We start from the raw sequence: 13,877 nt of genomic DNA, 5'->3' as shown, positions 1-13,877 counted from the left end.
TTATGACAGTGTCAGGCTTTGGGTTGAAACCATGACCACTCACTAATCAACTGTGTAAAAGTTCCCAGGGGCGACCCTACCCACTTCCACAGCACTTCCTGTGTCTTTTACTGTAAACTATCCCACAGTGGTCCTCCCTACTTGAAGCCAATATGTCAGAACCTTTCTTCTTCTGGTCAGAGCTCCCTGTGCCCATCCAGAAGTGTTGCAATGATAATGGGCAAACCCTCCCTAGTGGTCACTCCAAACCAGTGCTCGGGCAGCTCCCCCTCCCACTGGGTTTGGAGCCAAGCTGATTAGCAAGACAAAAGGAAGGCAGGCCTGGGTGTGAGCTAGATCTGCCAGTGAGAGGGTAGACCTCCCTCGTAGCTCAGGAAGGGGTTGGGCACACCCCAGGCAATCCTGCTCAAGGAAGAAAAACACCTCCCCCATACTCAAGCACTTTGTTCATTGTCTGGGAGATATCCATATCTCACCACAAGGGAGCTATAAGCAGTCAGATGACACTGGCAGAAAGGCTTATTTTTGCTTAGGTAGGAAAATTACAACTTTCTAAAAGTGTAATTTCCAAAATCGTGTTATAACATCTACCTTGACCATTAAGTTGAGTTTTACATTACTATTAAAATGAGTCCTTGAATAATTTTCCTAGTTACTACAAAATGTAATTTAGCACTTATTAAATGTAATAGCGCAAACCAAAGTTAATGTATGCGAAAACCAGCATTGCCACCTTGAAAACAGACTTCAGAGTTTTTTCACTGTAAAGACTTACATGCCCTACGTTTTGAATACCACACACCCTGCGCTAGGGCCTGTCTTAGGGGTGACTTAAACACTTTAAAAAGGACAGTTTAGCCCTGGCAAGAGATATATCTCTCCAGGGCCAAATGGTAGTTTAAAGCTGCACACCTAGGCTGCATTGAAAGGCAAGGCTGCAGCTCATTGGTAGATTTAATTTATCGGCCCTGGGTACATCTAGTACTAGTGGCTTATGAGTGAGTTAAAAGTGCCATTTAGGTACATGCCAGCTTCCTATTGTTTTAAAGGAAAAGGGGGAGTACAAGCACTTTACCACAGATTAGCAGGTGTAAAGTGTGCAGTCATATGGCCAACAGAACGGTTTCAAATAAAGAAGGCAAAAATATGGGAGAAAACCACACAAACATTAGTCATTTCCAACAGTAGTGTATTTTCTTTTTTACATTTCTTCAAGATCTCAGTGGCAGACATTTTGTAACAGGAGAACCGTATTTATGATTCTAGCCATACCTTATATATTGTGTATTATCGCGTTGCAATCTGTCCTGTGCTGTTTTAGCTGGCTGTAAGGGATATGAAGAGGCCTAATGAGATATGCAAGAGATTCTTACTTCTTCCTTTAAACACAGATTTCTGATCGATACATCTACCTGTGGATTCCTCACCTTTTGAATAACCTAATGTGCCAGGATTTGACGGAATTTTTCTCCCTAGCTTTCCATGTCGACGTCACAATAGCACGGCTTCGCACGCGAATCCCTCTGACGTCATTGGAGCCATAAGAAGTCCTTGCCGGCATGCTGACGTCAGTTCCCTTTTTTACGCACCTTTGACAGGTAATGTTTTTTCCTGCCTCTCGGTGTTGGTTACACTGTTTCGAGGGAATTAAGACTTTGGCCCTCATTCTGATTCTGGCGGGCGGCGGAGGCCGCCCGCCAGAATTCAGCCCTCCATAATACCGCTCCGCGGTCAAAAGACCACGGAGGGTATTATGAGTTTTTCCCTGGGCTGGCGGGCGGTCTCCAAAAGACTGCCCGCCAGCCCAGGGGAAAACTCCCTTCCCACGAGGATGCCGGCTCGTAATCGAGCCGGCGGAGTGGGAAGGTGCGACGGGTGCTACTGCACCCGTCGCGTATTTCACTGTCTGCTACGCAGACAGTGAAATACTAGCGGGGCCCTCTTATGGGGGCCCCTGCAGTGCCCATGCCATTGGCATGGGCACTGCAGGGGCCCCCAGGGGCCCCACGACAATCCTTACCGCCATCCTGTTCCTGGCGGGCGAGCCGCCAGGAACAGGATGGCGGTAAGGATTGTCAGAATCCCCTCGGCGGCGCAGCGAGCTGCGCCGCCTTGGAGGATTCTTAGGGGCAGTGGAAAACCGGCGGGAGACCGCCGGTTTTCCCTTTCTGACCGCGGCCAAAGCGCCGCGGTCAGAATGCCCAAGGGAGCACCGCCGGCCTGTCGGCGGTGCTCCCACCCCCGTTGGCCCTGGCGGTTCTCTACCGCCAGGGTCATAATGAGGCCCTTTGTTCTCTCAATAGGCGACAATGTCTCCACCTAAGAAGTCGGGTTTCAAACCATGGAGGGAATGCAGAGGCCAGATGTCAGTTATGGATCCGCATGAAGATTGCCTCTGGTGCCTTTGTTGTGATCATGATCTCGGGGGCTCTGCCTCCAGTCAGAGTATGAATCTGAAGACTCTGAAGGAAAGAGAAGCATAATTATTCTTAGCCAAGGTGATGAAGGACAAGTGAGGCCCTCACAAGTCGCGACCTCAGGCAGTCACCGTCTTATCGGTCTTCTAGGTCGCATAAGAAGAGACAGCGTCATGGTTCTCGGCTTAGGTCTTCTCGAGAGGTAGACCCACGCCCTCTATCTCCTCCTCCAAAGTCACCTGAAGTTTCCCCGACGCCATCTTTAGTGGAGATCTCAATGTCACCTACGACTCTGCCGGATCAGGAGACTGAATTGGTTATGCCGACTTTGAGATCCTTTCAGCCTCCTAAATAGGAACAGGAGTATCCTGCTTTCCCAGCTCCTGGGAGAGATCCGGCAAACTTCTTGAATGCTATGTATAGAATTTTCAACAAGGCAATGACTCCTCTGGTGCGCCGGCTGGTCCCACAGGTCCGTTGTACTTCTCCTTTGGAGGTTTTCCGGCACCATATTGGCAGGCTACATTCCTGCCCTTTATGCCAATGCCCCAGTATCCCTGGTGTTTGATGGCGCTGAGGAAGGTGACTCCTTCGCCGACCGACACTCAGCAGGAATCATCTGCAGCAGTAGCACCGTTACTGACGTCAGAGAGGTCACAACCAATTGCGTCACTCGACTCCACCTCGAAGGGATTTTATAGCTGAATCATGTAAGTTACTGACACCAACTTTGCCGGTGCCACAACCGACATCACTGACGCTGCTATATTCTTTTCAGATGCCGTTGCTGGAGTAGAGGTTGAGGTCTTGTATTGAGGCTTTGAAGCTTCTAAAATAGCAGGAATATTTAGATTCCCATCAGGACCCTGAACTGGAAGAGTGTGTGGAAAGTGGTTTAGACACTCCTCCAGAGTGGGAGTTATTGTCTCCAGAGGGTATACTTCTACCTGAGGTGACATCTTACCATGGGGTCATAAGAAAGGCAGCTGAAATGTTGGAGTTGCCTCTTCCAACAACAGAGTTGAAGTCCAATTTGCTAACGGAAGTCCTTCATTCTTCGATGTCCACTTCGGATCCTTTACTGCGATTCAATGAGGCCCTGACCGAGCCAGTGTTTGAGGTGTGGCAGAAGCCTGTGTCAGCTCCAGTGGCGTTGAGATCTATTGCCAGGAGATATAAATCAGCACCAGGAGATCCTGGCTTTTTGAGTCAACATCCGACACCAGCGAGCTTGGTGGTCCAGGCTTCTTGTTTTTCTAGATCAGCCCCTGGTTCCTTTCCGAGGACTCCTGCAGATAAGGAATCAAAAAGGATGAAACAATCTTCGAAGACGATTTTTCCTTCTGGTTGCATGGCCTTGAAATCAGTATATGCCACATGTCTTTTAGACAGATATATGCATACTTTGATGGATTCAGCCAGGGGTAGGATTCCCAAGTTACCGCAGGATGTTCAAGGCCATTTTGCTGAACTTTTAAATGATAGTCAAGCTGCAGCAAAGCAGGTGATTCAATCAGGCCTTGATACGGCAGATTCAGTGGCAAGGGCCATGGGAACATCAATTGCCATGAGGCGACACGCCTGGTTAAGGGGTTCGGAGTTTTCCCCTGATGAACAGTCCACCCTCATGAATTTACCTTTTGACGGATCCAGACTGTTTGATGCCAAAGCGGATTCAGATTTGAAAAGGTTTAAACAAAGCAAGGCAACATCAAAATTTGTTGGGCATTCAGTCCCTCTCCACGAGCTACAGACCCCTGCCTAGGTTCAAAGGGTTTGGCCGGAGCTGCTCCTTTCGAGGGAGGCAGCATTTACAGCAGCAGCAGTCAGCCAATCCCCTCTACAGATCCTATAGAGGATGTGGCAGAGCTAAACAATAAAGTGCAGCCCATCAGCTTTCCTCTTCATCTTCTTCTACCTCCTCTGCTAATCTTTCAGGAAAACAGCTCTACTTCGATCATCTTAAGTGAGCATGCTTTAGCTGTGGGAGGGAGGTTAAGTCATTTTTTACAAGAATGGAAGTCCATAACAACGGACAGTTGTGTGTTGAGCATTGTGGAAAATGGATATGCCCCTCCCTTCCAAGAGCCCCCCTCCCCTTTCCTCCCCAGCAAAGTTTTTATTTGAAAGAACATCTACTGCTACTCCAGCAAGAGGTATAAACTCTGCTTTTAAAGGATGCAGTAGAGTTGGTCTCAGACCAGGAAAGGGGTCAAGGATGTTATTGTAGGTATTTCCTGATCCCCAAGGACGGTCGTTTATGGCCGATCCTAGACCTGAGGATTTTAAATTTGTTCCTCAAACAGGAAAAATTCAAAATGCTGACCTTGGCGCACAGGTGCTTCTTGCACTAGAAAAAGAAGAGTGGATGGTTTCCGTAGACTTACAGGATGTGTATTTTCACATTCCCATTCTGCAGTTGTACAGGAAGTATCTCCGATTGACAGTAGGGTCGCAACACTACCAGTTTGCGGTCCTTCTGTTAGGTCTTACATCCGCACCTCAAGTCTTCACAAAGGTGATCGCAGTGCTTGCGACACAAATTAGATGGTGGTGAATTTTACTTGGAGCCCTCTCAGCACACCCTGTTCATAGCGGAAGTACTGGACACCACAGTGAATTGTGCCTACCCTCCTCAGAGGTTTGAAGACATTCAGGCTATGATTTGATGTTTCAGTATGGAGTGCTCGTTCCAGTCCTGAAGGTCCTAGGCCTGCTCGGTCTGTTTACTTCCTGAATTCTGTTGGTCACTCATGCATGCTGGCACATGAGGGCAGTACAGTGGTGCCTCCGCAGGCAGTGGTTTTAATACAGTGGGGATCTCAGCGACTCGGACAAGATCTCCAGAGACACTACAGTGGATCTCAAATTGTGGGGTGTAGACAGCAATCTATCACAGGGAAAACCGTTTTGTCCTCCACCTTTGGTGGCCACGGTGATCACAGATGCCTCCACTCTAGGGGGGGGAGCACATCTGGAGGGTCTGGAGATCAAAGAACTTTGGTCTCCAGAAGAACAGTTGTTTCACATCATTCTGTTGAGTTGCAGGCGATACATCTGGCTCTCAAGGCCTTCCTCCCTTCCTTTTGCGGTCAGTTGGTGCAGGTCTTGACAGACAACACTACCGCAATGTAGTACATCAACAAACAGGGAGGAGTAAGGTTGTATTTTCTTTGCAAAGAAGATCTGCGACTCTGGTCCTGGGCTCAGGACCATCGGATTTGAATTGTGGCAAATCACTTGGCTGGAGTTTTGCACGTATGTGCAGACAGTCTCATCCAGGACTTCTCAGCCGACCACGAGTGGTGTCTCCATCCGGAGGTGGTACTTCACATCTTCAGGTTATGGGGGACACCTAAAATAGACCTGTTTGCCACTCACAAGAATGCGCACTGCCTGGCATTCAGGAGCCTCCAGTATCCAATACGAGGAGCATTGGGGGACACATTTCAATTGAGCTGGAGCACCCAGCTAATGTACGCAATTCCCCCGATACCCTTGATTCCTCGAGTTCTGAGGAAGATTTGCTAAGACCGGGGCCAAGTCATATTAATAGCCCTGGATTAGCCATGAAGGGTGTGGTACACAGACCTTCTTCAACTCCCAGTGTGCCATCCGCTACGTCTCTATCAAGGGGAAGACCTCCTCTCTCAGTTGCAAGGGCAGGTCCTACACCCCCACCTCCAAAGTTTGCACCTACATGCCTGGAGATTGAACAGGGCAACCTGAGTTCTATTTCTCTCCCCCCTGTAGTGGTGGATGTTATTTTATCAGCCAGGTGACACTCCACCAAGACGGTATATGCTGGTAGATGGGCTAAATTTGTAAAATGGTGCACTGTAAAGGATGCTGACCCCTTAAAAGCCTGATCATCGAATGTCTTGCAGTTTGCACCTTACCTAGTTTGACAGGGTTGTGCAGTCGCAAGAGTGAAGGGCTATTTGTCTGCACTGTCAGCTTTTATTTGCTTACCTGATCAACCTGCTCTGTTTAAGTCTCCTATAGTTATGAGGTTTATTAAAGGGCTCACTAATAGGTATCCCCTTACTCTGTTTGTTAAGCCTCAGTGGGACCTTAATTTAGTATTAACGTTTCTTATGGGTGCTCCGTTTGAGCCATTGCATAGCTGTCCATTAAGACTTCTTACTTTTAAAACTGTCTTTCTTATAGCCATCACGTTGGCTAGACATGTTAGTGAGTTAAAGGCTTTAAGTGTTAAAGCCCCGTTTACTACTTTTATGTGGATAGGGTGGTTCTGAGAACCAGAGCTGCTTTCCTGCCGAAGGTGGTGACTTCTTTCCACCTAGGTCAATCTATAATCCTTCCTACTTTTTATCCTTCTCCCCATCCTTCGAAGTAGGAAGAAAGGCTGCATCATTTGGACCCAAAAAGAGCTTTGAGCTTCTACATTGATAGAACACGTGAGCTGAGGATCGATAATCAGCTGTTTATTGGTTATGTGGGCAGAATGAAGGGCAAGGCTGTCCACAAGAGGACATTATCTAGATGAATCATCCTCTGCATAAAGATCTGCTATGCCATGGCGAAGAAAGAGCCACCTGAAGGTATTAGAGCTTATTCCACTAGAGCCAAGTCTTGGCTAGAGGTGTTCCTGTTGTTGACAAATGCAAAGCAGCTACTTGGGCTTCACTCCACACTTTCGCAAAGCACTATTGCGTGGATTCTGACGTGAGGAGGGACAGTCATTTTGCCTGTTCTGTTTTGCAGGATTTCTTGGTATGGGCAGACAGGCACCCACCTCTGAGTGTGGAACTGCTTAGGGAGTGCATTTTAAAGGTGAGGAATCTACAGGTAAATGTATCCATCAGAAGAACAAGTTAGTTACTTTCGGTGACGCTTTTTCCGGTGGATGCAGTATCTACTTGTGGATTCCTCACCTGCCTCCGCGTTGCTGGTCTGAGTATACCAAGAAGAAGAAGAATCCTATTTGTAGATAATGTTTGTATTTGATATGCCATGTGCATGAAGTGTACATATATACATTTTTAATTTGAGAATGCACATGTTGTTGTATTTGTGACGTCGGTTTCGCTTGTTCGCCTTGAAAGCACAGGAAAAAAGTGGGTGAAACTGACGTCAGCATGCCGGCAAGGACTTGTCATGACCCCGATGACATCAGTCGGACTTCTGTGCGGACGCATGCAATTGTGACGTCCATGTTGACGTGGAGAGCTAATGAGAAAAATTCCATCGAATGCTGAGGCATTGGGGTATTCAAAAGGTGAGGAATCCACATTTAGATACTGTACCCACCAGAAAAAGTGTTACTGAAGGTAAGTAACTTGTTTGTCAGTGCTAAGGTCACCTTTGCAGATTCCAACAGGACAGTCGGACAGACTTATGTAGAACTGTGAGATGATGCCAACAGGTCAGTTGATCTCTGTCTTCGTTAAAGCAACGGGCAGCAGGTAGGATTGCTTTAAAAGAAAACTGTGAGAGGTGGTGTGCTTTTATCACATTAACAATGAGATTTTGATTTTTTTGCTTTAAAAGAAACCTTTCCAGTTTGTGTGTCATAAATAATTTGAAGTGTATGGAAAGAAAGAGCTGTCCAAATACAAGCCAATCCACAAATTGCCTTGTTTTACTGCATATAACCCTTGTTTTACAATAAGTTAACTGTAGGAATGTTTCTTTCAGATATGACATGTTGAGACTGACCAGAAAAACATGGACACAAGAAGGGATGAACTCTCTGGAATTTAAAATGATATCAAAAAAGGAGACAATGCTCTTTACCAACATCACTGTGGATATTGGTTTTGGCCCAACCAGGATGCCACAAAAACAGTAACTTGCACTAAATATTTCAGCATCGGGTACCTCTGTGGGTTCACACTCAAACACTCAGCTAACAGGAATCAATGTGAGAGTGACCTGTGAGCAGTCACCGCTGCAGTGTTTGGCGTGTTTGTGAAGGATGTTTATGCATGTCAGGTGCAAAGCTTGGGAACCAGAACAAGAAAACATGAAATTCCGTTTCTGCACTTTGACTTCTAAGATGCACTATTTACTACTTGTGATGGCTCAACATACTGCTGTGTTGGCCTGACCTCATGAACGTGACGATACCACTTCAACCATATGCATGTCACTTCACACAGCTGTCCATTTTTGCAGTTGGTGCTTTGATTCTTAGCGTGCACTTTTGATGAAGTCACCTGCCATTGATGAACCTGGGTGAGGTACCTTTTTTGGTACTGAACATATGGTTAATCTAAATGTACGACAAGCACAGTATTGCAATCAGTAGCATATTGTGACTGTAGTGTGTCGTTGTTGGTTATATTGTAATTTTATTGCCTCTCAGTAAAAAATGTCTTTATCTGTTTGAGTTTAAAATGAACTAAGCCAAAGCTCTTATAAGCGGAACAAACATCACTTTTTTTGGAATCTAAAAACCAGTGGTCTCTTTCTAATATGACATGTCTCAACAGAATGCACAATTTTGTGGCCACTCTCTCCCGGCTCCACACTACATCATCTGAAATGCCTCTCTTCTAAGTTGACCTCTCTTTTGTCAAAACATGAGCAGTCTGTGAAGGTGCCCCAACAAAACACTCAATCGTCCGTCCTGCCTCAGTTATCCTACCATTCGGTTTTGGTAGTGGAGCTAATGAAATGAAGGCAACCAGAAATTAACGTGTAAAACCACATCCCAAAACCACCGCGTGTATACAAACAGGAGTGGATGGAAGCTGGTGGGACGTGTCAGTCATGTTGCTTCAACCCCACCCCACCGCTCGCCCATACCATTTTTCAGTCACTGGGTGAGGAATATTAGAACCCATCCTGATTCAGGAATTGACTTATTTGGGTGCAGCATGTGATGATGAAAGGCCGGTACCCAGCAAATAGAAGAGGTGAAGTGCTGGATCTGTGGTGTCAGCGGTTGCATTTATAACCAGTTCAGCATTTCAGTTTGAGGTCGCTGGTGAAGAAAAATCAGTCTCCTGTTGTTTTGGGAATAATTTGTGCTATGCACATGGCCCTTTGCTTTTCTTCGACACCTTCTCTTCAGGTCTTTATACCCTTAATTTGCTGGATCTTAAAGAACTAGTAATAAGCTTACAATAGTATTTTGTTTCCATGTGAAAACGGGCCCTTGACTTCCAGCATTTTCCTTCCCAAAACTTTCAAAACTAGAGTATTTGAACTCAGTTTAAAATTGCAGAATGAGGTCTTCAGGTAAATGTGCACTTAACAGGTTAAAATGACAGTTCATTTGAGATGTCTCTTTGATTAATCATCTAAGCAATCCCCAATAATATCAGCAATGGCATTGCTTCCTTTTCCATTTGGAAAAATGTGTCCAGTTTGAAAAAAGGTTTTTGGGCATGATATTTGAAGGTTTTCCTCTTCTGTACAAATGTCAAGTGGAACTCGGGGAGTTATGGGCTTTTATATAGGCTTTCATTCCCTGTCTCCCGAAACGGGTCACAATAAACCGAGGCGTCAGGTTGGATGTCATAGCGCTTGTGCTGAATATTCTATCACTTGTACGGGCTTGGTGCATTATTTAGTTGATTATTTGAAAACAAGCCCGACAGTAATAGTTTAAAAAGTGAATCTGGGGTAACACATGTGAATAGTCGCAGGGCCTTGGCCTACACATAGAGCGGCTGACATGGTTCCTTGTGGAGCATCCAAAACCAGAGAGCACCACCTCACTGCTGTGTTTCTTCATTCATGAAGGCGGAAGACTCTCTAACTTAGACATACATTGTTTTTTAAAAACACATCCTCTCTCCCAGTTCTTTTAATGATAATTCCTATTGAGATTTTGTTCAAAGATTGTAGTGTCCATTGATAACATAATGACGTTGCAGAAGGCATTCTGCTTTGTTGGCAATGCGTGACCCGTTGTTGTGGCAATTACTTAAAGTCGACAGATTATACCGAAATGGTTGGCAGTGGGATTTTTTTTAATTAGAGTTACTTACACCTCTCACTACAAACACTTGCCTGAACCCTCCCATTGCCAACCCCACTCTCCCGGCCCTTTATGTGAAGGCTCTCCAGCCTTCCGGTGCTTTTGGATGTAAGAGGGTGAAGCAGGAGCTGTTTCTCTGTACAACATTTTTAAAAAGCATACATGTAGAAATTATTTGAACAAGTTTCCAGATGTATTTCAGAAGCTCGCAAAGAAAGGCTGCCCCATGCGACCGCTTATGCCTGAGATTCGAACCAGCATGTGTTTGAGGACAGCCAAAAGATGGGCTTAGAAATCACCTGTAAAAGTGCGGGATGAAGTCCCTGACCACCGCTGCAGAAATGTTTTTGCTATTGCCTTACTTCCTACAGGTGCCTTTAGCCTCCGTGTATTCAATCTGAACTAAATACAGTGTTTTATGTTTTTTGTTGTACATGCTAAATTTATTGAACAGATTGGAGTGCTTAGTTTTGAAATTTTTGATGAACATTGTTAGTAAAATAAAGAAATAAAGCGCTTGTTGATATTTTTGGAAACACGCTGTCCCAGCCTGTTTGTTTGCCGTCAGTCTTTCACTGTTTCTTAATTTGACATGTATTTCCGTTGCTTCACACTGCAAACAGAGATGCTGTACTTAGGTTACACCACACAGTACAAAGAAAGAGGTAGCAGAATCCCGTATGTTTGAGTAAAGATTGTGACACTGAGCGGTTTGCGCTAGAATGCAGGGCGTGCTCTTTAGTGGTGTCTGGTGTTGGAGATAGAGCTAAAGATGCTCAAGTGCTGATTGAAGACTACCTTGTAGTTGGTCAGTGAAGAGGTAAAGCGGTCTGGTTCCATTTTGAGGCAGCGAGTTGGGTGGGAGCGGGGAGGGTGGTATTACTGTTGCTCCATTCTTTAAGGAGTGAATGTGTGTTCTGTGCGAGGTGAGGCAGTTTTAGATCTTTGGTCAAGTATACATGGTAAAGGTCAAAAAGAAGGTTGGGAGTAGTTGCAAGACTACAGGCAGACCTAAACAACACTAGAATGAACCATTATTTAGAAACATGCAGTACACCGAGGCCCAGTTTGATAAGAGAGGTGGTTTAGGTGAAGGTGGATTATCGAATCTTGAACAGAATGTGGGTGTCCAAACTCAGAACTTTTTCTTAGGATTTAGAATGAGTAAGACAAAAGGCCAAGAAGAGCATTGTAGGAGCTTACTTGCATGAGTCTACATAATGAAGGCAAAACGATTTTCTGTCATGAGAATGTATGCAAAGGGTCCTCATCATCAAATTACATCACTGATGTCATCATCCTGGGAGTGTAAGTGGTTTGTAAATGTTTCTGACACTTAAGGACATATATTAAACTCCTGCATAAGTTAAATTACTATTCTTTCTATACTACTCTTGGAAATGGCCCTATTTGCAGTGTTATCCCCAAACGTTTTACCTCCTTCCTCCTATTTGTTTCTGATCTGTTTTTGTTGGCTTTAAGAATTTGGGCACTTTACCACTGCTGACCAGTGCTAAAGTGCAAGTATTGATTGATTTCTCCATGATTGGCATGTCTGATTTACCAGTAAGTCCCTAATATAGAGCACCAGGTGTGTTCAGGGCCTGTAAATCAAATGCTACTATTGAACCTGCAGCACTTATTGTGCCACTGTTGGAAAGCGGATTATTGGTAAGGGCAGGTAAGTACCTACACATAGCAATAGGCCACCTGCCCCCACTAGGTTCAGTTAGGTCTCGATAAATTAACCCTAACTCAAACTTTGGTAGCTTGGAAACAAGCAACAAGACTTAATTGGGAGTCAAAGTGTGTAAAGCATTCAAATATCACAAAACAGTAATAAAATAAAACACAGGAAGCAGTTTAAAAATGCAAAATCATTTATAAAACAAATAAAAAATATTTTTATCTTTAATTTGACAATTAAAATGAGGCAAAACCCAATAACCCTTGGACCTGGGTAGATAAATAGCAGACACAATTTATGTAAACAAGGGGGAAGTATATGCCTTGACTTCCACGGCACAACTAAATTAACGAGAAAAGGAACCTTTTCACTCAGCATGGTATCCTTGAATTAATTAATATTTTATTTCTTTGCCAACCATTTGATATGTACTTTTCATTCAGAACAAATATAGTTGTTATAAAAACGTTTTACAGTTTTTAGTTTCTACGTGCTCCTGTAACACCGGCGCAGTGAAAGTGAATATTGTGGTGCATAAAGGGCCAGTATTATATACTATATAATCAAAAAATGTGGTTAAAAACAGACGGTGATCCTCCATAAGACTCCTTAAATCCAGGAGTCTTGAAGTCACCTTAATTAATTCAAGGATACCATATTGAGTGAAAAGGTTCCTTTTCTCAATAATTTATTTCTGTTGTGGAAGTCAAGGCATATACTTCCCCCTTTTTTTACCTAAATTGTGTCTGCCACTCTGGATATCTGGTCGCACCTTAACCGGGGCAAAGTCAAAGTTTAAGGCTGACTGCCATGGAGCCCTGCTTGGCTGTAACAAGCGGGAGGCCTCAGTCAAAAGTTTACCTTTGGGCTTAATCTTTTTCTTGAAGATTTTCTTCAGCGGAACAAAGTCACCAATCCGATCTGACCTCACTGGAGCCCTTTTCGGATACGCATCGCAGGGGACCTTGGTGAATAATTCTACCTTCGGACTTAGTCGATTTTTCAGGACGGAAATCTTCATACAGGCCGAAGCTAATTCTTGATCCAACGTCGCTAGAGCCCTCCTCGAATATGCTGCATGGAAGTCCTGGTCCACTTTTTACGTTTGGACTTTGTAATTTTTTGGAGCTTTTAACTTCCAAAGGGAGTCGACCCTCTACAGCAAGCCGATTTCGATGCAAGGTAGTTGGATCACCTTTCCAGGAACCTTCCCTTTTACTACATGTAAGTCACGCCTAAAGTAGGTCCAAGTTAGCCTAATGGGCTGGGTGCAGTGTATTTAAATGGTAGGACAGGTACTGGTGTGTTTTACATGTCCTTATAGTGAAATACTGCTAAATGTGTTTTTCACTATGGATTGCCTTGAAATATCTTTTAAGTGTAACTTCCCACGGGGAGCAGATAGAGATAAAGAGTTTGGGGTCTCTGAACTCACAATTTTAAAATTCATCTTTTGGTGAAGTTGTTTTTTAGATTGTAAGTTTGAAAATGCCACTTTTAGAAAGTGGGCATTTTCCTGCTTACCCATTTTGTGCCTCTGCCTGTCTGCTGGAATACACGTCTGGGTCAGGATGACAGCTGGGCTGTTTGTGAATTCACTCTAGACAGTCACAAAGGGAGCTGAGGTGTGCCCTGCATATCCTGATGGGTGTTTCTGGGCTAGAGTGGTGGGAGAAGCTTACACTTACACCTGAATAGGGCTATGCCTGTCCTCACACAAAGCAGTCTCCAACCCCCTTGAGTGTGTCTGGGGCTAGAGCAGGAAAGGCACAGTCGTGTGCACTACAAAGACTTTCCTTTGAAGTTTGCCTACTTCAAA

The 13,877-nt window shown here is 44.7% G+C and overlaps 1 protein-coding gene across 1 annotated transcript in view; it reads left to right on the top strand.

Annotated features, from left to right (window-relative positions):
• The window catches only part of LOC138248831 (beta-1,4-galactosyltransferase 3-like), a 304,863-nt gene extending 293,956 nt beyond the window's left edge, over nucleotides 1-10,907 (top strand). The window contains exon 7 of the mRNA XM_069202774.1: nucleotides 8,079-10,907. Coding sequence (XP_069058875.1) covers nucleotides 8,079-8,232 — 154 coding nt within the window. The 3' untranslated portion in view covers nucleotides 8,233-10,907. The remainder of the gene's footprint in view (nucleotides 1-8,078) is intronic.
• The last annotated feature ends 2,970 nt before the right edge of the window (nucleotides 10,908-13,877 follow it).

Source organism: Pleurodeles waltl, chromosome 8 (genome assembly GCF_031143425.1).
Source record: "Pleurodeles waltl isolate 20211129_DDA chromosome 8, aPleWal1.hap1.20221129, whole genome shotgun sequence".
NCBI lineage: Eukaryota > Metazoa > Chordata > Amphibia > Caudata > Salamandridae > Pleurodeles > Pleurodeles waltl.
The sequence above is the reverse complement of the archived record's forward strand: the minus strand, read 5'-3'. Positions and strand labels throughout refer to the sequence as shown.